Genomic DNA, 26840 nt, shown 5'->3' with positions numbered 1-26840 from the left:
TCTCAAACCTGCCCACAGATCATATGAGAATCTTTTGCAAGACAAACGCTACATACAGTATGAATTATATATATTTATACAATAACATACTTTTTTTTCTGCCATATACAATACAAATTGATAACCAGATGAATGCAAAAAGTCAATGATATATTTACAACTAGCCTATTCCCTGGACTACTTTAACACTTATCCTCCCCATTTCCAGACAATAGACTTAAATATCAAAGACAGCTTTCCAAAATTTTTTCAAAAGTCGGGATTTTAATCCACAGCTAGGCAATTGAATAACCAGCCTGATTTTCGCAACTCTGAACGACCACAGTTTAGAGGCTGCTGAGAAAGGATGGCGGCTGAAAGTTAGACCAAGTACACAGATATCTAAACATTCATTAAAGGCTCACTAAAAGTTTGTTGGTAGTACTAAAAAAAGCCCCACATATTTCAACAGACAGTGGGTAATATCTCATTGTGAATTCAGTAAAACGAAGTCTTTTCTTTCGGTGTATTCCTATGTATGTAGGTACATCCTTTATATTTCTCTGGATACTTTTACTTTCAGTATAATCTCAATGAAAATCAAGCTAACATTTAAAAATTGACCAGTATCCCATATTATGCCACATGAATCTGTGCATAGTTCAATATTTGGGAATAAGATTTCCTGAATCCATAAAAATCTGCTCTCTGCCATTTTAAAATTCAGTGCGTCAAAATCTGTTTGCATTCTGAACTGAGCTTTGCATTTCAGTTTTGACAACTCAGGTAACTATTTGATCTGAGGCATCTTCTTCCAAGCAGAACTCACTCTTTCATAATACAAAAATATTTTTCCATGTTATATCAGAACAAAGAAATGAAAAGAAATATCAAATTTCTTTTCTACTTCATTTTTTTCCCCAAAAAATTTAATTTCAGCATATTCAGCATGTTCTTAGGAAAGAATTCTCTTTAAATAGAGGAGACAGGAAAACACTCAGGGAGCTTGGGGGCTTTTTTTGTTGGATTTTTTGTTAGTTTGGTTGTGGATTTTTGGTTGTTTTTTTTTTAATCAGCCCTAATTAAGAACGTTACGCTAGGTTAGAGAACTCTAACACATTGCTGAGAAGGAGGATTAAATCTCATGATTAAAAAAATCGATGAGGTGAGGATTACCCCGTGTCATTTGTGCTAGAACCTTTTCGAAAGGCTCGGTATTTCTCAGTTCGCTCATCACACGACACTGACTGTAGGAGCCTACAAAGAACCTCCACACAGATCTAGTTACAACGTGGTTATTTGTATTTTTGCGATTGAATTAATTTACATATATTGGGAAGTGAAAGAGAACATAAAGGAATTTATACAATCAGCTATAAACACAAAACTCTGCAAAGCTGACAGCTACGCTACCACCAATGAAGTTTGGCTTTTGCAACAGAAACAGCTGTTGCACCTAACGAAAACACTCAAATTTTTTTCTCTAATGCAGCAGAATTATAGCAGTGCCTGTTTTCCAAATGGTTGAGGGGTCTGTCAGAATTGCTATCACAAACCACCGTTTTCAGGGTTTTATATTCTAGAGTCAGCCATAAAAAAATTCATGCCGGCTGAAATCTGATATAGAAGGGCACAAAGCCTGACGCCCAAACACTTTCCCTTTTGTCACAGTGGAAGGCTTATCAAATTAGTTTGGAATTAATCTGGCCAATTTGGAATTTACAGGACTGACAAAGTAGTAATCTATGTGTTGCTTCAAGTGTTTTGGGTGCTGCGCTGCGCATCCAAGTCACTGACAAACGTATGGTTTTAAGTGAACTAATTTATCAAATGGGCTAATTGTTTTTGGAAGCTTTAAATACAAAGAAATGAAAAATGACCTCATGATTATCTGGAGAAAAAGAGAACGTCACCGCAGAGAAGATGCCTTTCTCGGTATTGCCAGGCTATGGACTCCCCAGCCACAAGGAGTGCAGACCCAGGAGAGCCCAGATTACCGTGGGAGGTTAAGAAACATCCTCCTACAGAGGCTTTACCCACGTGCTAGATATCCCTGAATAATTCCTCAGAGGCAGGAAAAACGGGCCGGGTCAGCCTCCCAAAATCCCTGTTCTCCAGGATTTAACCGACGTTTTCCCTTCCAGTCCCCTGGATAAAATGTGAGCTTTGTATTAGTGATTTGGGGAAACAGGCACCTGGGTCTAAGACCTTTCAAGCCATTAACGGAGGGGCTGAGTCCCCGTCTACTTCAGGAACATGGGCATTCCTAAAACAATTTTTACTGCCTTCCTTCTTTTTAGTTATCAGAAATTCCCAAACTGACCTTGCTGGTGGCCAGACTGCCGGGCTCAAAAAGGATTCAAGACACCATACTAGGGCTCAGGAGCTGTTTTTTTTCTAGTTACTGGCTCTGTCCAAATCGTGTTATAGGTTGAGTCGCAAAGGTACTTGCATATCACACCATCAGCATTTCATGAGAACAGGCTTCTCTGAAGACACCGCTACGAATGGGAAGCCCTCCCGACACAGTCAATAGGAAATGCTACGGGAAAGACCTTCAGACCTCTTTTAAAGCGGCCTGAGTCTTCTCCAGCAAACAGAGACAGAAATGTAGTTTCGCTTACTGGATTTTAAAATGAAAATTAATTTCTTAATTTAAATTATTCTTTTAACAAGACTGACTTAGCCTGGCGGTTTGAGCAACGGCCTCTGATGCGCAAGGCTCAGCAGCAAAGAACAGGAAACTTCCAAGAGAGACGGAGGGGAACTAACCTGATAATTTGACTCAGTCCCACAAGACTTGGTCCAGCCACTGGGTCTTACGCAAGCGGAGGCGCTGCCTTAATAGCCAGGTCTGGCCATTATTGACTAGTTTCTTTGCTGACGGAGTTACATACAATGTAAACGAAATCTGCTGTGAACATGAATGCTGGGACTAGTGATAAAGCTTGGCCCTTAGTGACTCAGGGAACCAGGCCTCTGCATGGCCATTGCAGGACTCTAGAGCAGGTACAGACAGGCGGAGGGGTTTAGAGTATCTCAGATACATAAAACAGCAGGAAGGCTCCTCCTTTCCTCTACAGAGCCTTTGTTTCTCTGCAGTCTTGTAAGAGAAAAATGAAGAAATAAAAAGAAATTACTTTCCTATCTCATAAGAATAAATTCATTAATAAAGCCTCACAATACTGTTACAGCGAGAGGCATTTCATTAAATAAATAGATACTTTGGAGCCTATCAACCAGCAACTTTGGATATCAAAAGAGAGGAGAGCCAAATAAGTGCAAGTGCCAGTATGGCTCTGCTTCCCCTATGAAGATAATAAAGTAGTTCTACTCCTCCATTTAGCCCCTAGGCTTTCATAGCAGTTTCATAGGATCCTCGTACCATCATTTGAACAGCCAAGGGATAGACAGGAGTTGGCAAATAAACACTTTCCTACACTTCCACATGTGAGATACTTCATAAAACCTTCACATCTGAGCTTACCTCAAGGGCATCACATACTTTGCAATTTAGATAAGTTATTATGCCCATCATTTGCTGAGCTCAGTGGAATGCCTGTTTCATAAATCTGAAGGCAGAGCAAACATGGATGAGTGAATAAAAGAACAGATGTAACTTACATAAGGATAAGTATATAACAAAAGCTGCAGTAATATATGTGAATATGAAATGAAGTAAAATTAGCCTAACATATTATATAATCTTTTAGCCAGGCACGCAGATTTTCGGTAGTTGACCTCTGCTTACTACAATCTCTGCCTTCTGCAACAGCAGGGGAACACTATCTGATGAACTGTGCTCTTCCGCTGACATTAGCTCTTAATTGAAAATCAAGCCATGGAAAAGGGCCATAGACTTGCTAGGCTTTCGGTCAGCCAGAGGAGCAAGGAGGGAGATTCATAGTGTGCTGATGGAAAGCGGACGTGCTGCTGAATAGTATTACGCTGGCTGCTACGACAGTTATTTGATGTAGATGACTTTGTAACATCTTGTAAAGTCATCCAAGCCCATGCCACAGCCACCGGGAACCGCGCTTGTTCTCAGAGCATGCAGGCTTCAAAAGCTGTTGCGTTTTGGTGCGCTCTCGAGTCAACTTGGCTATTCCTGAACTAACAGAAGGAAAGTGGTTCCTGGTTTCTTCTCATCTCGGGGCCACAATGCAGCTGTGTGTTTCACAAACACATGGACCCCTTGTGTAAAGGGAGGGGGAAAGCCAAGGATGGGAAAGGATAGGAAAAGCACATTTTCTGGAAGAGGAGTGGAAGGATAACGTATAATATCTAATGTGTAATGAAGTCAGAAAAGTGCACATGCAACAGGAAAGTAATGTTACTGGCACTGACTCAGGTAGAATGAGAGTGAAGGAAATGAAGAGCAGAGCAACCAGGTAGAAATGTAAACATTTTTGTTAGAGTCAACCAAAGATTGACTTCATGCTACAATTAGAGAAAACATGTTAAGATATTCTGGAAAGGTTTAACTCAGAATCAGCCACAGCCTTGAGAAGGACAAGAAGAAACTATGGCAGAGGTTTCTAACCTGGCACTGGGTGAAGTTTTCAGAACAGGCAGAGGAAGTTAGGAGAGTGTGTGAGCAGAAAATGAGATCTGCCCCACTGAATCTGAGGTGATACAGAAAAAATGGGGGCAACTAAGAATCCCATTAATAAATTCAGCCCCACTGCAGGGTCAACAAAAGCGTGGCAGCATTCGTAGACCTCTTTGTGTAAGAGAGGCGACAGTGGGATTTCAGGAGTTATCAACACTCCTGGTCCCTAAAATCAATTCTTGCCCTTGTGAGGCCCTGGCTCTTTGTGCCTCACGCATAAGGGAAGAAAAGATGCCCCAGCAAGATGCCCACGCAGCCCTCAGCTACACTGGAAGAAGCAATTACATCCTGCCCATTTCCCACCCTCCAGATACCAGTATCTAATATAAAGCTGAGCTGTTTACTGTCCACACACTAAACAACCTGATCACAGCTAGACCAGCACTGCAATATAAAAAACAGAAGCTGTGACTCTAAGAAGCAGTGAGCTTCTGGGCATACAAGGCTTTATTCAAGTCTGAAGCAGAAGCGGGAAGTTTCAAGTTTGCCGTTCCACACCAGGAGGAGAGTTTCTGTACATAAAAGCATAGTTTTTTCCAGCTAAATCAGTTGTCTAATAACAGATACCATATATACCCATCATTCTTAGGCCAACACAACCACAACAAATGCTATTGTGAAGGAGCGGTTTGTTATGAGAAAGGCTTTGGTCTATTCCACCAAGCTATAAGGTGTGGTAAGCCACCAGAATAATTTTAAATAGCAGCAAATCTAACAACTGAGCAGCAAACGTCCTAAACATTGGAACGATGTCGCTGGTCGTAGCCACCTAGCAGTTAAATCACAGCCAGTTCTGGGTATTAACTATCCCCAAAAAGGGGATAGTTAAACCCGTAAAGGTTTAGATAAACATTTCCCCAGCCCGTGCTAATCATGCTGTCAGTTACAAACGAGCAGTCTGCTTACCTGATGCCCTCTACCAGAGAAGGTCTCCAGCCCTATAAACACTTGCTACCAGGTATCGTTACTGCTGTGAAAAACAGCATGAGTCAACAAGACTGCTCATAGTAAACACTGTGCTGGACAGCGATTTCAGGAGAGCTTAAGAAGTACAAAAGAACCGTCTGAATTGTTGTGGGCTAGTTAATAAATGTAATTTATTACCAACACCCATATTATTTTTATTCAGTTCCCCATCAGCAAGCACTCTTCCCTCCATCTGCTTTTAGCATTGGAGCTTTGCTCGTGGGCTAAGAACCTACTGGCAAACACAGTTTTCGGTGTTTCACCGAACTCATTCCTTTACAATGGAAATGCCCAACAGAGCTGTCTGTCAGACTTCTTTCTTTAAAGAAAGGCAGTGCATACAAATGAAGCATGTGAAAATACAGAAACGGAGCAGAAGGGACAATATATTTGTCTTTGGCACCGGCATCTGAAGCTATGAACATTTCTAGAAGGAGGTCCAAGGCAAGGGTTGTGCAGCCGGTTGGGTCACATCACCAAACAAACACAGGGAAGTGACTTTGGCCTGCCCACAGCCATTCAGATCATACAATCATTAAGGTTGGAAAAGACCTCTAGGATCATCAAGTTCAACCATCAGCCCAACACCCCCAGGTCGCCTAAACCATGCCCTGAAGTGCCACGTCTACACATTTTCTGAACCCCCCCCCAGGGATGGTGACTCCCCCACCTCCCTGGACAGCCTGTTCCAGTGCCTGACCACCCTTTCAGTGAAGAAATTTTTCCTAATATCCAATCTAAACCTCCCCAGCACAACTTGAAGCCATTTCCTCTCATGCTATTGCTAGTAACTTTGGAGAAAGACCAGCACCCACCTTGCTACAACCTCACACTACTGTGTAAACCCCCTCCCTTCCAAAAGCAACCACAGCAGCTCAGACATGCTTCAGTTAACACACAAACAGTAAAATAATGATTTTTTTTTTCTAGGTATTGAGCAACCTTTGTTACAACTGACCTTAAATGGAAGGCACAGACCAGGTTTTCATTTTCATTAAAATATCAGTAGCTTTTCTCAAGCTTATGTTCAGCTTTTCCTCCTTACTCTATACAGCCATCCCTACTTACTCATAGGCCCTTCAAGCACTGTTCCTCTAGTTATATTCACTCCAAAGAGTGCTTTAGCAAGTAGCTCTGGGAGACAAAAGAAAATGTTGAGAAGTACTTCATGTTTAAAGGCAGCTCATTTGCCTTCTATTACTAATAGCTCCCAAGATAAAAATAGATTCTGTGTGCCAGAAGAACCTTTTTGCCATTACATGTTATTTATAGCTCCTGCATATATTTTCAAAAGCACCTGTTTCTTATTTGAGAGTGACTCCCCTGACTTGCATTGGGATTTAGGAAGTTTGGATGTTTAGGTGTTACAGAGAACACGCACGCATGCACCCACGCGAGATACTTTTACGATTTTACAGTTTACAGAGTCTGCTTGCTGCTCACCCATCTACATTTCTTTCTAAACAAAGTTCTTTTCCTACAGGAGTTTGTCTTTGTGGGCTCCTGCCTCTATCTCATTTCATTCTAAACTCTTTAACAGGTACTATAACTGGTATTTTGTATTTGTATTCAAATTCATGCTGATCTTTTAAAAGACACGGGTGCTTTCACGTTAGCTTGCGACTAGAATAGCTCCCCCGTTTTTGGATAAGCCACGAAGCTTCCTTTGGACCATCAGTAAGCCATCAAACACAGACATCTGTTCCTTGGAACAGCCCCCTTGCAGCAAAGGTTGACAAGTTTCATGACATCTGTGGCCCATCGGGACTTGGACAAAACCACGCTGAATGATGAATGGTATTGCAGTGCTCCCTCATCGTAGCTGGTACGTACCATGTAATTAGGAACCATATGTGGGATGTCTTATCCTGATGAGCGCATAGGAAGGGCAGAGAATATACTTGCATTGTGGTATTTCAGGGCAAAACCAGATGCATCCAGGCAAGTTCAGTAGTGACTGATAAGGCGTTACCAGAAGTGCAATAAGTTTTTCAAAAAAAAAAAAAAAAGAGATGTGAACTTCCCATAAAGCCTTGCTTTGAAGAGGAGGTTGGTCTAGATGACCTCCAGAGGTCCCTTCCACTGAAATCTTTCGATGATTGTAATTCAGCTGCAGCCAGCAAGCGCTGCTTACATATCCCTCCACACCGCGAGCAAATCAATCAGGATGGCATCCAGAGAGAAGGGCTGAACGCTCACAGCAGCGATTCTCTCCCCTTGATCCATCACTGGACAACATGTACAAAAGGGCAGGATTAGAAATATTCTTATACGCTCTAAATAAGGCCTGTGTTGTTCCTTATCTTTGTGTGGGCCTATATAACGTCATTTTCAAAAGCTCCTGTAGGTCTGAATCAAATCCTAAGCCAAAGGGAAACCATATACGGCCTTGCCTGATTAGACCCTCTGCAGTTCATCCCTCCAGCTAATCCTGTTGCATTGCCCGTCACGCAAAGAGCTCCGTGTTTTCGTTGCATAAACTGCGTTAGACAAGTGTACCAAAACCATAAGTATATACAGACTCTGCCCAACCTTAGAGATTGATGTAAAATCATTTCAGTTGAGAACGAGCTGATCACCTCCGTGTTCGCATGGACCACAGATCATTTTCTTCTCTCAAACTCAGAACTGGAATTCAGTGCAGACTAATTGACTTACAGACCACCCAGGTACTTCTGGTGCACTAATTATGCTTTTCACCTTCTCGCTGTGTCCAAATAAAAATGCCTTGATGTGTGACACCAAGGAAAGGCAGACACAGCCTCACCCATTCACCTGATTTTCCCTGAGAATAGAAGAAAGGAAATACTTTTGAGACGTGGCCTGACAGCGCGGCAGCTCTGTGCTGGTGTCTCAGCAACACAGCAAAGGCTGTGCCATCGAGGCCGGCAGCTCCTTGGTCCAAGGGCACACACGGAGGTTTTGACCTTCCCTTTCATTCCTCTGGGTTAAAAAATAATGTCGTTTCCTTCAGGTGGGCCAAACCAGTTTGCTTTTCTTGTCCTGTTTCTCATTTTCATTCAGCCACCAGCCTAGAGACCTCTCTGTCCCAACTTAATTCCCCTAAGTGTGAGGCATGCAGACGCAGCATTAGCTTATTGCTTTGATTCCCCACGTACCTTTGTGGGCTCACGGGTAAATGCCAGCACTATATATCTGTGCTCTTGCAGAAGCCCACGAGTTTTCTCAGTGTTAATCCCCTTGCTTTTTGTTCTGCCTCTCCCCAAATCAACAATTTTCCACCACTGATACCTTCCACAACATATTATCAATGCAAGAATTAAGCACAAAGGAGAATTTTGGGGCAAGGTAAAATAAATGTAATATTAGCACAAAAAAGCACAACAAAAGCTCTACTGAGTACCTGGTTCATTTTCAAATTTCTGTCCCCAGACCCCCACATCTCTCTGCTTAGCTTGATCCCAAAGCACCTACAGGTACCACACGGATGTGCTGTGGACTAAGCGCGTGATTTGATTTAAAGGCACCTTTTGTTTCTATTTCTTCCCTCTTTCCATTTCATCTCCATTCTGTCCACTGCCATTTTTTCCTGCTCCCTCCAGCTGATCACAGGGACCAGACTAAAGGTAGAGAGAAAAATCCAGTGCAAGAAATAGGGTCAGGAGCAGCCTGAAATCAGGAGCTAATGAGGAAGAAACAGGAGGAACTTGAATGGAGGGGTAGTCGTGCTCTGAGGAGCCGCTGGCTGGGCCAGGGCTGTAGACATTGATCCAAAGTAGAAATGCTGCCACTGCACTGCTGGGAATAACTGGAGAGGCAAATATTCAGGATATCTTGAAGGTAAGATGTCATAGCAGCAGAAGATTAAAAATAGGTTGAAGCTCAATTTGTAAGTTCTCAGGTCACCAGGCACTTGAGAAAAAGACCATAAAGAGACTGTATAGCTGGGTAGATGGGAGAAGCGTGGTTTCATATGTGCAGGAGAACATTTAAGTGACTTTACTCCGAAGATATCAAGCAGCAGGTTCAACTACCGAAAGCTGAGCGCAGCCCCTGCGAATGGGACGTGATGCTGCTGACCAGCTCCCGAGCAGAGACCGTGGCACTCACGGACACTCTGTGCATCAGGGGATTAGCGGTGGGGAAACATAACCCACGTACAAATAGTGCAAAGGACCAACCCGCCAATGTTGATCGGACCCGAAACGAGCCTTGTGTGAGCCACTGGCAACACCAGCGACGAAGGCTCCGCTGTGAACCAAGCCCTGCAGAGCTATTCACTTGGGCTTCAGTGCTGCTTTCGCCTCTGTGCTGGCTGCAGGGCTCGGCTGTACCACCCTGGGATTCAGTCTCAACATCAGCCTGTGGCCAGTTATCGCTCTGTTTGGGAATAAGTTACAAGTCTCTCCCAGAATCCACTTCCCTACAACAGCTGTGGCTCTAACACTAATCACAGTTGGGCTAGTTACAAACTATGTCTTTCCACCTACTCCCATCTACATGGATTCCTATTTAAATGGTTATTGGGGGGAAAGAAAAAGAAAAAGGTGAGGTTATTGATTCAAAAAATTTGCATTTCCCAATGAGAGCCCCGAAGGTGGCTCACCGCAGTCAGACAGCAGAAGAGCAGGCACAGGGAGGTTTTAAATCAAGGCAAAAAGGCAGAACATAATGCTTCCAATTTACTTTCTTAAAATGAAATGTGCAAGCTAAAAAGCCATGAATAAGCACTACCGAACACTGCAGCCACCGAAGAGATTTTTAAGCCGCCACCCCCCTTCCCCTCTATCTTGTCAAGAGACTGTGTTTTCATTGTGTTCATATGGTAATTTAAATCATGCCAGGGCTCAGAGCATACAGTGTAATTGTAAGTCGGCAAGGGTTTGAATGCCATCACTGCTGTGCAAATAACATCATCAGCTCATCAGCTGTGTCAGTAACATTGCAATTATGTAAGCAACTGTTATTTCCACCCCTGATATGCCACATTAGAACTTATTTTGGGGGCTGAAGCTGACAGGTATTCTATAAATATGAAAAGCACACAACAGCAGCTGAGCTGTGGTTCAAGGGAGGAACATCATTCCACCAGGGCCTTCTGGTGGCATCGCCAGGAGCGCAGGCACCGCGGGATGGTCCTAAAGGAGATGCTGTAAAACCTGCTGCTTTTCTGGTGCTCCCCTTGCCCTCACCCTACCCATCCCCCGGGACCTGTTTCATTCCCTCTTACCACCCTTCGTGCTCCCCCGACACAAGCATTACCCCCAGAATAGAAAAAGATTACTTTTAACCACAGAAGAAAGTTATGTAGACATTTTAACTTGCTCTGTTGCAGAAGAGTCTTGGGGGTTCGGCGGTTGTTTTTAGATATGGCTAAGCCCCCGGACTGGAGCTTGGCACTAAGTGATTAGTCTTTCTGAGACTTCCCGTATGCTTTTGGCCAGATCAATGATTTCCTAAGCTTTCATTTCAGTTTCTTAAAAATGAGGCTAGCATAATGATTCCTTTCCCTAATCCTCTGCATGTTTATATGGTGAGCACGTCACAGCAGAATCAGCCCACCAGGCTGCCTTCAGAGAGCCCCAACCTCCCCGTGCTCCCGTTGCAACCGATCTCTTGGCAACAGAGGAGCAAAAGCCGCCGAGAAAGTACCCATCAGGGTTCATCAGCCCGGTAGAAAACCCTTTCCCGTGGCATCACGCGCAGTGCTCCGCAAAGCCGATCCGCTGAAGCTGTCGCCCCTGCAAGCTTCGCGGGGAGGAGGCGGCAGAGCTCCTCTCCCAGACGCTTTCCCTGTGCCCTCGGCCCCCAGGGGGGCAGAAGGAACAGTCCGTAAGCTTTCCTGCTTGCCTCATTTTCTCTCAACCACACACGCGCACCCCTCACCAACACAACACCAACACAAACCGTGGCCAGAGCGCGTGGCACAGCTTCAAGTTCAGGGCTGAGGTGCACCTGAGTAACACCTCAATCAATGAACAAATACAATAGGAAGCCACGCTCAGATTAATTCACAGTCAGCTGTTCTGTGTTGTGCCTAAAGAAGCAACACTCCACTGAATGCGTGTCAGGATGATAGATTAGGACTTTTTTTTTTTTTAATATTTCAGCTTAAAATGCAATTGGAAGATTGATTCTTTAGATCTGCACATTATATAGGGTCTGGGTCGTGAGTATAACTCAGCGTGAAGGGTGATGATTCTCATCCTCACCTTACAGCAACGCTGCCTATCGCAAAAGCTGACAAAGGGTATGAATAAAGGCAAGGTTGGGGGGGGAGATAGCCATAAAATTATGAATGCCTGGTATTTACAGAATACCTGTACACAGTGCTATTAATCTATATTTTTGGTTGTTCGGAAATCACCTCTGCAAGGAAGACATGTCTATCCGAATGTGCTCTTTATTAGAATAATTACGTTTTTATTTTGGAGAGGCACTGAGGTCATCTATTCTTTTACTGTATTCTCTAGTGTATTATATTCATGGGAAAACATATTTATTCAGAACTTCATTTTGATTTAATAGAAAAATGGTTCTTGCCACAGCAATGTGGAATGCTCATTTTTCTCCATGTGTTGATTTTTGGCATATAAACGCCAGAAGCCTCTGTTCTCTTTCCTTATCAAGAAAAACTTGCCCGAGATTAATTTCCTCATCATCCTTTCCTTTTAAAGTGGCTGTTTTTCAATGCCATTTAAAGACAGAGTTGTGATAAATTCCTGTTTTCAATGTACAGATTTCAATGAAAGAGTCTATTCCACAGCAGTAAAGTAATTGAATCCAATGGAAAAGGACAAAAAAATAAATTATGAAATCGGGTACTGCTACTCCAGCCGATTGTATGAGAGCTGCCTTCATGTATTTTTCTTTCTAATGACAATTAGTTTTGAAATAAACTAATTGCAAAAGTTTTTCAATTTTTATGGAGGGGAAGGGACATGCTTCTGACACCACTTCTTTATAATTGCAGATCGGACTAATTGAAGACTACTTATACCAAGTAGAAGACAATTACTTAAAGAATAAAAGGCTGAGAACAGCTAGGACGGAAAAAAAGAAGATGAAGAGGGCTCAAAGTGCAGAGCAACATTAGAGCCTAGGAAACATCAAACTGTCCCTTACCAGCCCTAAAGACATGGCCAAAAAGTGAACACGAAAATTAACACTGTAGATGTTTGATAGATAGGTCAAAAAGAGCCACCTTCCCACTTAATGAGCCTTCCCCTCACTATGGGGTATCTTTAGCAAGACAATCCCGCACTTCATTAGTCTTAACTGGTTGGAATAAATGTCCGGGAAAGGCTTATTTTAAATTGTCTTGTTTATTTAAATAGTAACACCCAGCCAAGAAGGGGCCTGTGTTTTCTGCTCTGAGAATATTCTGCATCCAAAGTCTATAAAATCGTCCCGGTTTGATTATCGCCCAAAAAGCAATGAAAACAAGGATCCTTCCACCCTCAGCTAAGAGTAATTCGGTCTAACACTGCCTTCTTCCCAGGTTAATGCCTTACGCCACAGAACTCGGTACACCCTAGGGGAAAAGTGACATCCTGCAGCTGTAGGGCTGCAGCAACTACAAGTGCAAGAAACACGACGCTGCAAGAAGAGGAAGGCAAAAAAGGAGCCCAGCTGTTGCCCCGCGGTTAAGAATGTCAAGTCCTTCGCTCTCAGCTGTGCCCTAAAGATGATTCACACACACACCCCCCATTAGATGGTAATTGTTTTTTTAAAAAAATGCACTAACTCTCCAGGGAAGAGAATAACTGCACCTGCCTTCTCCAGAGCAAATCTCTTGGTTAAGGATCAGCGACACGTCTTGCGCTCCCCCGGCAGCAGCCTGGCACGTAGGCACATCCTACACCGCTTTGGTCGTCAAGGGAGCACACGTTCCCAAATCCTCCGAGACCTGTCATCAGCGAGCAAAGCAACGCACCTACTTCTCAACAGAGATCACCTTATCGGATGAGGTTTGATAGGCATCCCCAGCTAAGGCGTGCAGTCTCTTTTAAGGCTGGCATCTCCTTTTTGTTCTCTGTGTTTACTTTGTAAGAAAATAACCTCACCCTATAAAAACAGCATTCAGTTAATTACATTTTCTCATTAAAGGGTGACTTTAAAACAAAAAGACAGGAAGAAAGGAAAAATCCACCTGCCCAGCCCTAAGATTTAATTAAAAATCCAAGACCTCAAAGACGTTTAGCCACTTAATTCCCATTATCTATTTATCACAGGGAGGAGTCTAAATCCTACAGATTTTTAGCTGCTATAGACCATCTTCCTAGGCTCTCATAAAAGATTTTTGAAAACTAAGAAAGAACCAGCAAAAGCTTTGATGGTCCTTTGTTCATTGTTAACAGAGTAAGTATAAAGAATTTTTTTGAGAAAATCTGAGCTAACTTGAGCTCCTTAAACATGTGGGACAGAGAAACGAAGAATTATTGCCCTTTGGAGACAGCGTTATTTTGCTATGGAGTTGGTTTTGTCAGATGAAGTTTTATGACACATAGTGGCAATCATCCATCTTTGATGAGCAGACACACACTAAATCAGAAAGACTGTTCCCCACGGATCATCAAGTCACAGTCACCACACAGTTTGGTAAATCATGAGGCTCTTAAGCAAATACTCTTAATTTCATGCAAGCTGGCTTACAATTCTGCAGTATTTAATGCAAAATCAGGTATTTTTACCTAGAATGATGAAAAATAATAAAGCGCACTGAAAACAGGTGATCTTTGGGAAGAAAAAAGCAACATTGCCAGTGAAAAACAGCTGTCTGTGCGACACATACAAGCAGATCCGAGTGCACTGAGAAAGATGTACCAGTCTCATCGCGGAGCTTTGCGAGAGACCCAGATCTGAGACAAGATGTTGACATTTCACTTTTCAGATATCAGGTAGGGCAGAAAACCTGTCTTATGCTGCAGATCAATACATCACTGAGAGAGAGAGGCCGTAGCCCAAATCAATCTGTGAGGTGTCGGAAACATCTTGGCCAACACCTGGCTGCAGTGCCCTTTAGCCTCCTGAAAGCCACAGACTGAAGCAGTTGTCAGGAGATGAAGTCAGCTATGAAACAACACAAAGCAAACATGAAAGGAGCCTCTGTCAGAGAAGGGCGTTGCTGTTTTCCAAAACAACTATCCGTAATGCACAGATTCCCAGGCCCAAATCTACACATCTGCATAGTATTTTATTCAGGACTTACGGAGGGTCGACTTCACTCCATGAATATAACCACATTTTGGCTGGACAAACGGGGAAGAATTGTTGGGGGGCGGATTTCTGATGCTTGCTGCATGCAGTACAGTTTCTAAAACACGAGATTCACTAGGCTCACCTACAAAAATTAAAACACATCATAATAAATATCTTGCCTTTTGTAGAATTTACAGGTGGTGTTATAATGATTCTCTGGCCTCCTAACTGGTGATCTCTATAGGGTGATGACATATACCATGGCTCCTTTCATCCGCAAAATATTATCACAAGTTGGACTTCACTCCTCATCCTCCTTTTTGTTAAGGGCACATAAAAATAAAAGCCTGGCCCATGGCTGCTGTGGCTATTTTAGTCTCATACACAAGGACACATCTGAGACCACTCCCCAAGAGTTCCACTCTCAGGTCACTTCTCTCTCAAAGACGAGTTTCCAAATGAATAATGAAGGTTTGTTTCCCTCCATCACAGACTTTTTTTTTGTCACAGAAATGATTTATCTGTTGACAGCTAGGTTCACTGGCCCCAGGCAACTGACGTCAGTTGAAACCACTCAATTAAAAGCAAAGAACACTATACTAATTTACGGAAAGGGGTGGGGGAAAGGTATAAATACCCTCTCCCCTAAGACAGCCTCGTAAGTCTTCTGCTTTCTGTTGCAATTCTTGCTTCCTTATCAATGCCAGAACTTCTGCGCTAAGCCCTGGAAGGGACGGTGAGCACAAGCAGAGTCAGCTCCTTCGGGTGTCAGGTATGTGTTTACCGTTGGGTTACAACAGTAGTTACTACTCAGAGAAGGTCACCCAGACAGTGTTTGGTCTTGATAAACACTTCTCACTTTCACTATTTGTGAAGTCTCCTCTGTCAAAGAGGTACAACAAACAACACTTGAAAAATACAAGGTTGTGATTCAAAGCGATGGAGGATGGGTCTACAGCTGAAGTATTAAAGTACACCCACCGCCAGAGGAAGACGACGAAATGCGCTCAGATGACATCCAGTGGTAGGGACTACATGAGGACATGCACTAATTGAATCCCTAGCGGCAGACGCCATCGGTAGCCTGCTGTTGCCAATCTCCCTCTGTCGTCAATGGGAGGGGCAGTGCTCAGAAAATAATTTGGAGGACCTCAGTCACACTCCTGCCTCTGCAAGTATCTCCCTCTACCTCTGTTGCACATCAAAGGTGAAAGGGAAAAGAACGCTACATCAAGTTTTCCTTCAAATTTGACTATACAGCTTCCAAATTCCTGAGAGCAAGGACTGTCCTACAGTCCACTCTAGGTGGCCTCTTAGGAAGTAGCATATTAATACTTCTAAACAAAACACCGCTCAAAAAGCAGTCTCATATTAAAAAAAACCAAAAAACTATGAACTGATCATGAGTTTACTGACACAGAAGACATAGGAGGGATATTAGGTGCCACACGGTAGCTCCAAAACAAAGTCCATGGCTAAAAGTAGAAGAATCTATGCACACATACACACTGTATTATTCTTACAACCCAGCTGAGAGGTCGTACAAATGTAACCTGTTGCTTATTCAGCGGCTAGATGCGATCACACATCTTTAATCTCAAAAGACAGAACAACAGCAGGCCACAGTTTTACATTTTTCCATTTGAACTACAACCATTGTCACAAGAGCCAATTTCACGTTGGGCTGTTTCTTGTTCTCCTTGCAATTCATCACGAGAAGACATGAGATCTAAGATACCTCGGCAAGGCATAGCCCATGAATAATACAGCGCGTTACTTTGACCTTTTCAGTTTGCTTTGTGGTGCGATTGGCCAACCGTTCCTGTCCTCCCCTGTTAACCAGCCCATTAACCTGGGAGGAGAAGGTGGAACGGACAGACAATTAGCCAGCAGAATACTGAAAAGGTTAACACAGGAGCGCACGGCCCCGGCTTTCTTGAGTTTTAATGGGTATTGAGATTCTGCAATCTCCCTCCTCTCTCAAAGTCTGCAGGGAAAAAAAATAAGAAATCGCACAAGATGAATTTTGTTCTCATTTCAGATTATAATCATGTAGTTCCTTTCAGATGTCACACTTGGATGATTCTAGTTTATGCGTGAATAAACCGAGAAGAATGTTTATTTTTATCCCTCTCAATATGGAGAATATTCAATTAGAGCGGTGAACTTTTTCTTTGAAGCTGGTCATTCTTGGGTAAAGGGAAATTGGAGAAAGTAGAGGCGGAAAAGCTCCATACAGCAGCCGCCTTTAAAAAGGTCACGCTTGCTACACTAACTACGCGAGCTGAGTCATTCCCGTCATTTCCTAGTCAAAGAGGAGAAACGGTGGGATTTTTCCACCCTGTGGGCTGCCAGCTGCAGAAAGCTCTACCTTGGTATTACCTCAGTATTCACCAAAACGACCAGGGCAGGTGGATCTCGCTTGTCTCGGGCACACGGCGGGAATGAGGCACAGTAGGTCTCGGTGGAGCTTCAGAAGCGCCTGGCGAAAGCAGCTGCCCCGTTTCTCCCGGTTTTCGTACGTCTTTGTAAAATGTAGCCTTTTTTTTGGAAGGACCATGCCATCATGAATGACCCAAAGTTATACAGGCAAGCGTCAGAAAATGTTTCCTGAAGCCTTGTAGTTGAAAGGCTTAATTTCAAGAGTTCACATGAGCTTCTTCGCTCATATTTTCTAACGTTACTCTGGTGGTTCAGTTACGATGACCTGGCATAGTCTGTTTTTCAGACGCTGCCAAATTCTTTTCTTTGTACAAATGTGTTATTTTGAGTTGCTCTTAATAGCAACGGTACTAAATACTCACTTCAGATGGGAGAAGTGTGGGCAAAGAGAAAGGGACCTTTCCGCTACCCATTAGAACTCCAGATTTTACATTTATTACAGGTATTGACCGCAATGAAGCTGAGTCTTCTTTATTATCTCACAGTAATAATATAATCTCTGTTTTGCTTAAGGTGAACAGTGATATTCAGACAGGAAGAATTACTAATGAAGAAAAGATAAAGCTTTAAATTATAACAATTACTTCCATGGTTTCTCTCTGTAATACATTTTAAGTCCACAAGGGGCCATTAAGGTCACCTATATGCCAAGGATTTTTACGTGGTGCTTTTTGATATACGGGTTCTCAAGTAACACCATTTCTTTTGACCCCTGCTCTTGAGCGCTATCTTTGATGGATTTTTGACAAACTATGTATTGAAATAGTCAAACACTTCAGGGCATACTCACAAACTGAAAGAGATCAGAGAAGCATAATCGTCTTTCAGAGGTGCAGTTGTTCTTTTTAGGATAAAAGTTCTGCTGTTTCTGTGACAATTTCAGCGACTGAAGTCAGCACAAAGAAAAGTTTATCAGGCTGCAATATCTTTAATGTGTTGATTTGAAGAAATCTGTAGCAATTTTAATGAGCCCTTATTCTTGGCTTAAAGTCTTGAATAGAATTGCATATTTCTGGGCATTTAGTGAGAAAAGTTATAGCAGTTATACCATCTACTAGCTGTCCATAACTCTACCCACCGCTGTTCAGGACTAGACAGACACCATCATCACGAGAACCCCCAACCTCAACAGCTCATTTCTACAGATCACTATCGCAAATTACAACGTATCACCGATTAGGAGACTAGTAATCCTGTCAAAAAAACAGGTTAAATTCCGGCTAGGTTGACTAGAAAAGGCAAGTGAAGAGAAAGAAAAAGAAGGACAATTCATTCCTGCATTTGTTCTAGTGTCTGGGTGACCTGGGGAGTATCTATGGCACAGAATGACTTGTCCCCTCCCGCAGATAAAGGGCTAAAAACCTTATTGTTCTTTGTGCTCACTAAATCAGGGTTGAGGCGCCCCGTAAGAGGAGAGTGCCAGGAAACATGCTGAGCTGTTATACTGCCTTGAACAGTTTCTCTCCAAAGCCTCCTTTAAAAGCAACACAGCAGCAACTTAATTTTTAAAATATATTTATCCACCACTATTGTTAAACCCGCCATAAGAATTTCTGTTTTCTGGAGGAATAAGGCCATCAGCCTTTACATATCAACAAACAAGCAGAGAAAAAGCTTCTTGGTTAAGATATGGAGTGTCACTTCGGGAGGGGTGGGGGGGGTAAAAACCGGAGGTGCATAAAACCGAATTCTGCCATTTAATTAGTAATCAGCAATGATCTGTCAGTCAGAGTTACTGTAATTCATGAACTGTTAAGTCAAAGCAAAAATGGCAAGTAATTAGACTGTATCCATTAGAGCTTCACTAGCACTCACTCATAGTGTTGGGGTTTCAATCTGAGGAAGAAATGGAAGTGTGAAACTCCTTAATATATTCCGCCTTTTAATTAGCAATCAGTGCTGATTTGTCAGCCATACCAAGTCTAATGCATGAGCCATTGAAACACAGAAAAAAGGCACATTTTCAAAATCATTTATGCTTATATTTACATTCCCTCCAGGCTGAAACATTGGAGAAACTACTGAAATACCATCTTTGCCATCACAGAGCAGCAGAAAGCATGTAGGATCTTACAATCCAACATAGCCAGTGAATTACTGACTGTTTGGGTAAAGCCAGAAGTTGAATATTTATGAGGGGTAGTCAGTACCTCCAAACACTGACAAATGAACATTATCGTCTTACCCGTACGCGAAACACAATCTCCAAGAGCACGGGAAATACAATTTATATTCCAGTCAATCCCATTTTAAAGGATCCATTAATAAATTGACAGCGTGCTTACCAGGCTGTTGCGATTTCCTCGATCTCTGGATGGAGAGGCGGTGGAAGAGAAGTGCAAAAAGTCATCCTTTGCCCGATCTTCACAGGTGCCAGGGGAAGCTGAGCTGGGGGCCAGAACGCAGCCGGCTTCCGAGCTTCGGTAGGTGCAAGGTTTCACCTCCCCCAAAACAGGACGGGCTCTGCAGTGCTCCTGGTAAGCCGAGCAGCAAAGCTGGGCTCTCCAGCAGGAGGCCAAAAGCCTTCTTCCTTCTTCCCCAGCCCTCCAAGAGATCAAGGTGCTGGGGGGAGAGGGGCGACGAGGGGTATGAGGGTTCTCCTTCTACCAACATTAATATAAATATCAGACCTGTAATTGCTTAATTTCACTAATATAAAGTACCTCTACTGCGTCTCCCTATGGAGGATAAAAACAAAAAGATGGTTCACATCTCTTTGTAAGTATCTTTTTTTTTTTTACTACTTCATATATGTATTTATACATGTAATAACTTGCTTCAACAGCAGAGGGCAGCTCCCGCTACAGTCAGGCTCTACTTAAAGTCACTGCCTGTGTATGGATCACCTGACAAAGGCACCAAGACAGCTTAAACTAATTACTGTTTGCAGGTAGGGCGGTAATTGCACTTCTAACTGCCTAAATTAGGCATACAAATGCATGGCTGCATTTGTATAGAGGCTGACAGACTACTCTGCGCCAGCTGAAAATTCAGCCCTAAATAGTGGTAATGTTCTTAATCTGAAAATGACTCTTGTTTGCCTCACGTCTGACAGCGTTACATCTATTTCACTAGATGTTTAATTAGTTTGTTTTCATGGTGTTCTCATTTCCATTTTAGCTTTTGTTACTGATGGGAGAGAGCAGGTTTCTGGCTCGGCACTTAAAACCCGTCCCAAGGCAAAGAACGCGGCACCGCTTTGCCTTCACCCTTCCGATGTCAGCGCACAGAGCACTCAGCCAACATTTTAAGCTCTCAACAGCTTTTGTGTTTTTAAAGTACATTCTAGCTAGCCCCTGTTTTGTCTCTGATGGCTGGCTTTCAGAGGTTGTAAACATCCATCTCGCAGTGGAGTTTTCAGCTCCTGTTTTTGAAACAGCAACTATTTTTCTGCAAAATACAGGTCAAGCCGTCCTGTTGAATCTACAACAGATTCACACACAGGTGCTCTCAAGCAGCTGTAATCTCTCCACCTTTTCTCTTTGAACAAAAACCTATAAAAGATTAATCATCTTAGTCCATAAATGCTTTAATAGCTTGCCATGAGTGGATGTTTATGAATTCTAGGTGTAGGTTTGTGAATGGCTGGACCACTCAGGCCCAGACTAAGCTACGTGAGGAAGTTCACGTGATTCGGATATGAACAAAAGGAGAAGAGCGTCCAGCCTGCATCCCAGGCTTTCTCCAGTCTCTTGGCCAGCTGCCGGCTTCTTTAATACCTCGGTGGGGTTTTTTCTACTTTTTTTAAGCAAACAAACAAGCTATTGCTTCCTTATACATCACCCTGCCTCAGTACAAGCTTTAGTCTTCGTACTCCCTCCAAACTACACCCGATAGCTATACAGGCTTCTTAAACACCGTTTATAGTATAAACTTCTGAGCACTATTCTGTATGTCAACCAGTAGCAAAGATAGGTTGGTATGACAGCACATAACGTTCTCGGAGTGCACCTACTCGAAGGAATTTCTGTCTCAGAGCGGTACTGCCCTGAACTTCCACATACTAGCGAGGGAAGCGAGCAAGCCTGCTGCTAGGAACTGCGTTCTCCTTGAAAGTTTGGATCAGAACAGCGAGCCGTCCCCACCTAACACCCACCCAGCAGAAGACCCTTTCCTTTGGTAGCTATTCTTCAACTTTAAGAGGCACCAATTTAGAACGATGGTTAAGAGTAAGGATTTCTGTAGCGAGGAACACCAGCTCATTGACCTGTGTGATTTTGTTCAGCCTACAAGAGGCAGTTGTGTTTTAAACAAAGATCATCTTTTGACCTCCTCTTCAGAGAGTTCCAGCCTTTCTGAATTAAAACAATTCTGTACGCTGAATGCGTGCTGGCTAACTCTTCAGCACAGCGGTAAGTGAACGAGAGCGAGGTTGGAAAGAAATGTCCTTTTTATCCCAAAGTTTGTCCCTTAAGGAGCTGCAGAACAGATCCTGTAGTTTTACTGATAGAGAAATCTCAGCATAAAGACTTAAGAAATTATACTTCATTCAACTAAACTCTGTGAACTGAAGTTTAAAAGATTATTCAGGAGATCTGAATTGCCTGTATCACAACTGAAGCTAGGTATTGTACAAAACCAGGTGACTACTGGTACTCAACAAGGCACATTCCGTAGCAGCTAGATTGTAAAAGTATTTTACCATGTTTAAAATTCTGGGTTTGAGAGCTAGTCTCACCTAAAGCTTAAAAGAACACCAGCAAAAATACCCCCCCAAACTATGTACTTGTTCCAATGCTACACGTGCACATAGTATTGGAAATGGAGATGGTGGGGGCAAACCTCTCGTGTAAAAATGTCTCATTTTTGCTTGTTTCTGTTTCTCTGGAGCACCTCTCGAACTTCGAAAGCTCCCTTCCACCTCTGATCCTGTTCTGTCACGTACTCAAGTTTCTTGCTGCTGTGTGACAGCTGTAAAACTAATAAGCACGCTCTCCCACTGCATTATCCACTCGGTCAATAGAAATACTGAGCAGAGGCCCGGGCAGCCCCACTCGATACCACCGCAGTGGATCCTAATCAGATTTACTGTCCAACAGGTAGAGATGAGCCAGCTCTGCACTCGCTCACTAGTAGCTTCCCCTCTGCGAGCAAACGTACAATACTGTCAGGCAAGACAGCGCCTTGCTAAAACTAGGTCAGACAATTCCTACTTTTTTCTCCAGTATCCAAAAGACTTGTTACAGTGCTCTAGGTAATTAGGTTAAGAACAAGTTGTCAAATCAGCACATTAGTGTTAATTATTACCTATCCGCTTGCTATTTTAACCCAAAAAATCTCACTGTTTTCACTTCTCTCTATCTCACTGAAAAACTTCTTGTCCTGACAGTCAATATCCAATAAGCCCGTCAGGGCTTCAGCGCAATCCTCAGATACACAGTTGCGGTGCGTCCTCTCACCAGTTTGGGACCAAGCACGTCTGCAGTTAACTGCTGTTAGAGTACATCACATTAGGGGATAGTCAAGTAACAAATCCATTGTCTGATTTAAATCATCTCATCTAATTACAGGGAGACGGAGCTGCCCTTTTTCTCTTAGCCCTAACACAAGACTTCCTTTTTTTAACAGTAGACCTTTTTTTTAATCAAAATGGGGCCGACTCATCCTGAAACTTGACATAATAGGTTAAAATAATAATGCATCCAGCTTGCAGGAGGGGGTAAAGTCACACTGGAAGAAGGGATAGTCTTCCTCCTTCTTCAAGAGTTCACAAGACTGAGCAGAACTGGTTCCTCCATTAGAAAGTTATGCGCAGTAACTGAAGAGCGGTGGGACTCAGCACTCTGAACAATCATTTTTCCATGCATTTAGCAACACAAGAAGCGTGCAGCACTGGTAATGACGATACCAGGCGCTACAGTAAGCACTAGAGGAGGTTGAATTGGTTTTGAGTGCAAGTGAACTTGATGGAGAACCTAATACAAATAATTTGGAAATTAAAGATGACCAGAGGAATAATGACAGGCTGGTATTATCAGTTTTCCATGGAGTGTACCAGATTGAAGATACCCTTCAAAAAAAATAACAAGAAACAAACAAAAAACATGGTTGATTTTTCAGCATAGTATTTATTGAAGAGTTTATTATTTAAGTGTCAGTGCATATTTTTTAAGGGATAAGGACAAAAAAACCCCATGGATACATGCATCCAGGGAAAGGGGGTGAATGGTGAATATATTAAGGAAAAAAGTTTGGTTCTGGCAGATTCAGGCCTACCACGTTGCATACTTTATTAGGAATAGCTATATAGCTAATCAGAGTACAGCTGCAGGCTGGAGCCCAACACAGCGCTTGTTATGTGAAAAGACAAAGCAGACTCTCATAAAAGCTTATTTAGCAAAGCCATAAGCAGTGTTATTTTAAACAGTTTATTTACATTGCTTGGATTGGCAAAAAGAGATATAAAAGCCAGTTAAGTCTGACACATTCAGAAGCATCACTAATTACATATAGACATAAGACACAACTCGGGTGGTTAAAAAGAAACCAGAAGTTGAGAACTCCTGCTAATACAGACAGACAGTTAAACCGTTAATGAAATGCAAAAATATACATATTTAGATAGTTCCTGAGATAGCACTGCATCATACTAACTGTTCAGAGGAGATGAAAGAAGAGAACTTACAGTTTTGAAGGAAGACACAAATAAATACATGAGGAAGCCAGGTAAAAGCCTTAGGAGTACTACACCGGAAGTCTGACACACCAGAAGCGGGCCCTCAAATTACAATGTCACACCAACAATCCCATGCATTAAAGAACGATTCGTTAACCAAGTGCGTGGAAGGTGCGGGGTTTGGGGGTTTGGTTTGTTTAACAGCCCTGCTAAAAGGGATTGTAATTGTTTTCCTCAGACTTACACTTCAAAAAACTTCAAAGGATTCAACTGATCATTTTTGATGGTCAAAGCTAAGTCACAGCCTTTAAAATACTGTTCATGTAAGGCCACATAACACACTACCGTATTGCAGTGAGGCTGCAGAAGGCCATAATCACAGAAACTCAATTCTATTTCTTTATAAACAACTACATTTATAAAGTATTGGGATAAGCAGCTGTACTGTCATCCTTGAAAGGTCACGTACTTCATAATGCATCTCCATTTAAGAAATCAACAATTCAAACACTAGAGTGCTCTGCCAACTGATGAAGTTAGGCAAGCGTAAGAGTCATCCAAACTAGTGGTAAGTTCTGCAAACTTCATCTTCATTTTAAAATCTGACAAACTAGTTTATTGCCTAGCGGGGACAATTTCCACACAAGAAAACACTTCTATTATGTTGGTGAGAAAATAAATTGGTGCGAGGGAATACTGTGTCTTAAATGAAGACCGAGTTACTTCTTCCACTGATTACCTGATCTGCTTCGATACAACTAAAAACCCCTGGTGATTTACTTAGTGTTATCTAACATTTTGCTAATCATTGCTAAGTGCTAATGACTAAGGTACCATTAATGTCAGTAGCAGGTCGTTTGAACAGCCAGCTGCTTGTCAGTCACACTACAATACACCTTTGTATTTTAAACCTGCTTCATATCAAGTGGGTTGTTGATCGACTTAATGTATGACTTCTTTTTTCAAAGATTGAGGGAAGGCTGACCAAGGAAGGAGAAGGAACACCCTGTTGGGGAAGAAAGAAAAAAAGTTATTTGACTATTGATTAGCCAATGTCAACAGTGCAGTAATCCTTTCTCAACCCTGATACCTACTGTTAAGGAATGTAATGGCACAGAAGATATTCGACATTGGCAGCTTTGGAATTAATGATTCAGCATTTCTAGATTTTGAACAGCAAAGTTAAACGGCACCAGACGAGAAGAACGCATATATTTTTAAAAATGCAGAAGAAATATTTTCCTTGTTACCAGCCTTGAGAGATTCAGGATGCAAGAACAAGTTTTTGAAGAGTAGCTCTTAACCAACTACTAGCGTATGTCTTGCGTCACACTTTTTGCAATAATAATCTCCCTCCGAGTTGAATGCAAGACACATTATGATAATCTTCTAGAAATGGAGCTCCCCTCAGATCCTACAACTTTCTGTATTCTAAGCAGCTACGAGCATCAATTTAGATGCTGAACACAAGCCTTCTTGGCTACAGAAGGCAAGAGACATGACAATGATTTGTCGAAGCTTGCTTTAGCTGCGCCTGGATAGGCACAAACTAGGCAAAAAGATGACTTTTCTGGCACTAGGAGCATAGGCTGCTTCTGGGACTTAAAATGACAGCAAAACCTACACATCAATATGTAGCACTAAAAGTTAACCTCTTGGATTCAGCTGAGATTTTACACTCTTTTTACATTAGACTGCAAGACACTTTCACAAGCCATCTTCTGTTGCTCTTTACAGCACCGCCAAGCTTTTCAGCATATAAACAGGTCATGGTCGTTAGGCAGCTTGCTGCACCCGTACCCTTCAAGAATCTTTTAAATAGGGAAATTTTGAGCAGGTAAGGATATACCTCTTCACTTTGAGGTCTAATGACTGTTTGTGACATGTGTTCCATTTGCAGTCATAGACAATGTTTGAAAATGAAATCCTGAACTCCTCTTTATATAGCAGCTCTAATTTAGAATCTAAATGATTTTATACAGGATATTTTCTCCATTTACAGATAGGGGAACATAAACTTAAAACCACAGGTAAAATTAGCTGCTCAAGACTTCCCTGCAACCAAGTCATTAAAGTCCTCAGAACTCTGGCCCATGAGCTGCACTGCCACTTGGACAACTGAACTGAAATAACAATTGTTTAGAAATGAATTAAGAAAAAAACTCAGAAAAAAATACAGTTAAAAGCATTTGTGAAAGAATTAACTTTGCACCCAGACCTAGAAATAGGACTAGACCACATGTGAGTGTTGACTCCAACCCCGTGCATTAGAGCAACTCAAAGAAAAGCTTCCACCCAAAAAACTAACACCGTTTAATACACTTTGTGTATTTTAGTGTTTTATATAGTTGTTCCCTGCCATCTTAGTTTAGAAGAATCAAGACTTTTTTGCTCACATTATGCAAGATGGGCATTAACAATCAGGATTTGAAGAACAGAATTTTTCGGCACCACACTGCTTATCATCTCCAGCATCACCACAAGTGGCAGTAATAATAGGGATAGGACACAGTCTGTCCAAGGCATGACCATTTAAGCTTCCCAAGTTGGAAGAAGTTTTTTCTTCTACAGCATTTGAAAGATGAATAATTGGAGAGCCAGGACACAGCACTGGTCGAGGCCTGGAATTTTGAGCACTCCAATCAGAGTTGGAGCGATGAACTTTAACACCACATTTGACAGATCCATTTAGGCTGCACGCAGAAGGTGAACAAGCAATCTACAATTAGGAAGGGGTTTGAGAGTTAGTCCAAACAAGAAAAAGCCCAAGCATCCAAGCTTTGTTGATATTTTTACAATATAGCTTTTCTACACCAAAAAAAAAAAAACCCACATAAACACAGGACAGGGTTTTATTTCAATAAAATAATGTCTGAATAATGCTTTGACTCTCTAACAGACTCAAGACAGGTTTCCTGCAGCTTTAGTTCCCTCCTCAAGAAGTGCACTCAAGGGGCTGGAATCCAAACCGCCCTTTTCCCCTCAACCTTGCAATTCAGCCAGAAAGGTTTTATACAAGGTCAGGGGTGTGTGGGATTGGTTAAAAAAAAAAAAAAAACAAGC

The 26840-nt window shown here is 42.3% G+C and overlaps 2 protein-coding genes across 7 annotated transcripts in view; one reads left to right on the top strand and one right to left on the bottom strand.

The window, feature by feature from the left end:
• Positions 1–12827, top strand: part of SPATA16 (spermatogenesis associated 16) — an 81618-nt gene extending 68791 nt beyond the window's left edge. Inside the window, exon 10 of the mRNA XM_064455873.1 lies at positions 12492–12827. Within this exon, the coding sequence (XP_064311943.1) occupies positions 12492–12614 (123 nt within the window). The 3' untranslated portion in view covers positions 12615–12827. The remainder of the gene's footprint in view (positions 1–12491) is intronic.
• Positions 12828–23209: 10382 nt separating this feature from the next.
• The window catches only part of ECT2 (epithelial cell transforming 2), a 30071-nt gene continuing 26440 nt past the window's right edge, over positions 23210–26840 (bottom strand). For 4 of the 6 annotated variants that reach the window (XM_064458009.1, XM_064458012.1, XM_064458010.1 and 1 more), the window contains 2 exons: positions 26174–26496; positions 24693–24783 (listed from right to left, as the gene is read on the bottom strand). In XM_064458009.1, the coding sequence (XP_064314079.1) occupies positions 26191–26496 (306 nt within the window). In that variant the 3' untranslated portion in view covers positions 24693–24783; positions 26174–26190. Of the gene's footprint in view, positions 24784–26173; positions 26497–26840 lie in introns of all 6 variants that reach the window. The other 2 variants (XM_064458013.1, XM_064458014.1) reach the window with 1 other exon arrangement.

The sequence above is a fragment of the Phalacrocorax carbo genome, chromosome 7 (assembly GCF_963921805.1).
Source record: "Phalacrocorax carbo chromosome 7, bPhaCar2.1, whole genome shotgun sequence".
NCBI classification, from domain to species: domain Eukaryota; kingdom Metazoa; phylum Chordata; class Aves; order Suliformes; family Phalacrocoracidae; genus Phalacrocorax; species Phalacrocorax carbo.
The sequence above is the reverse complement of the archived record's forward strand: the minus strand, read 5'-3'. Positions and strand labels throughout refer to the sequence as shown.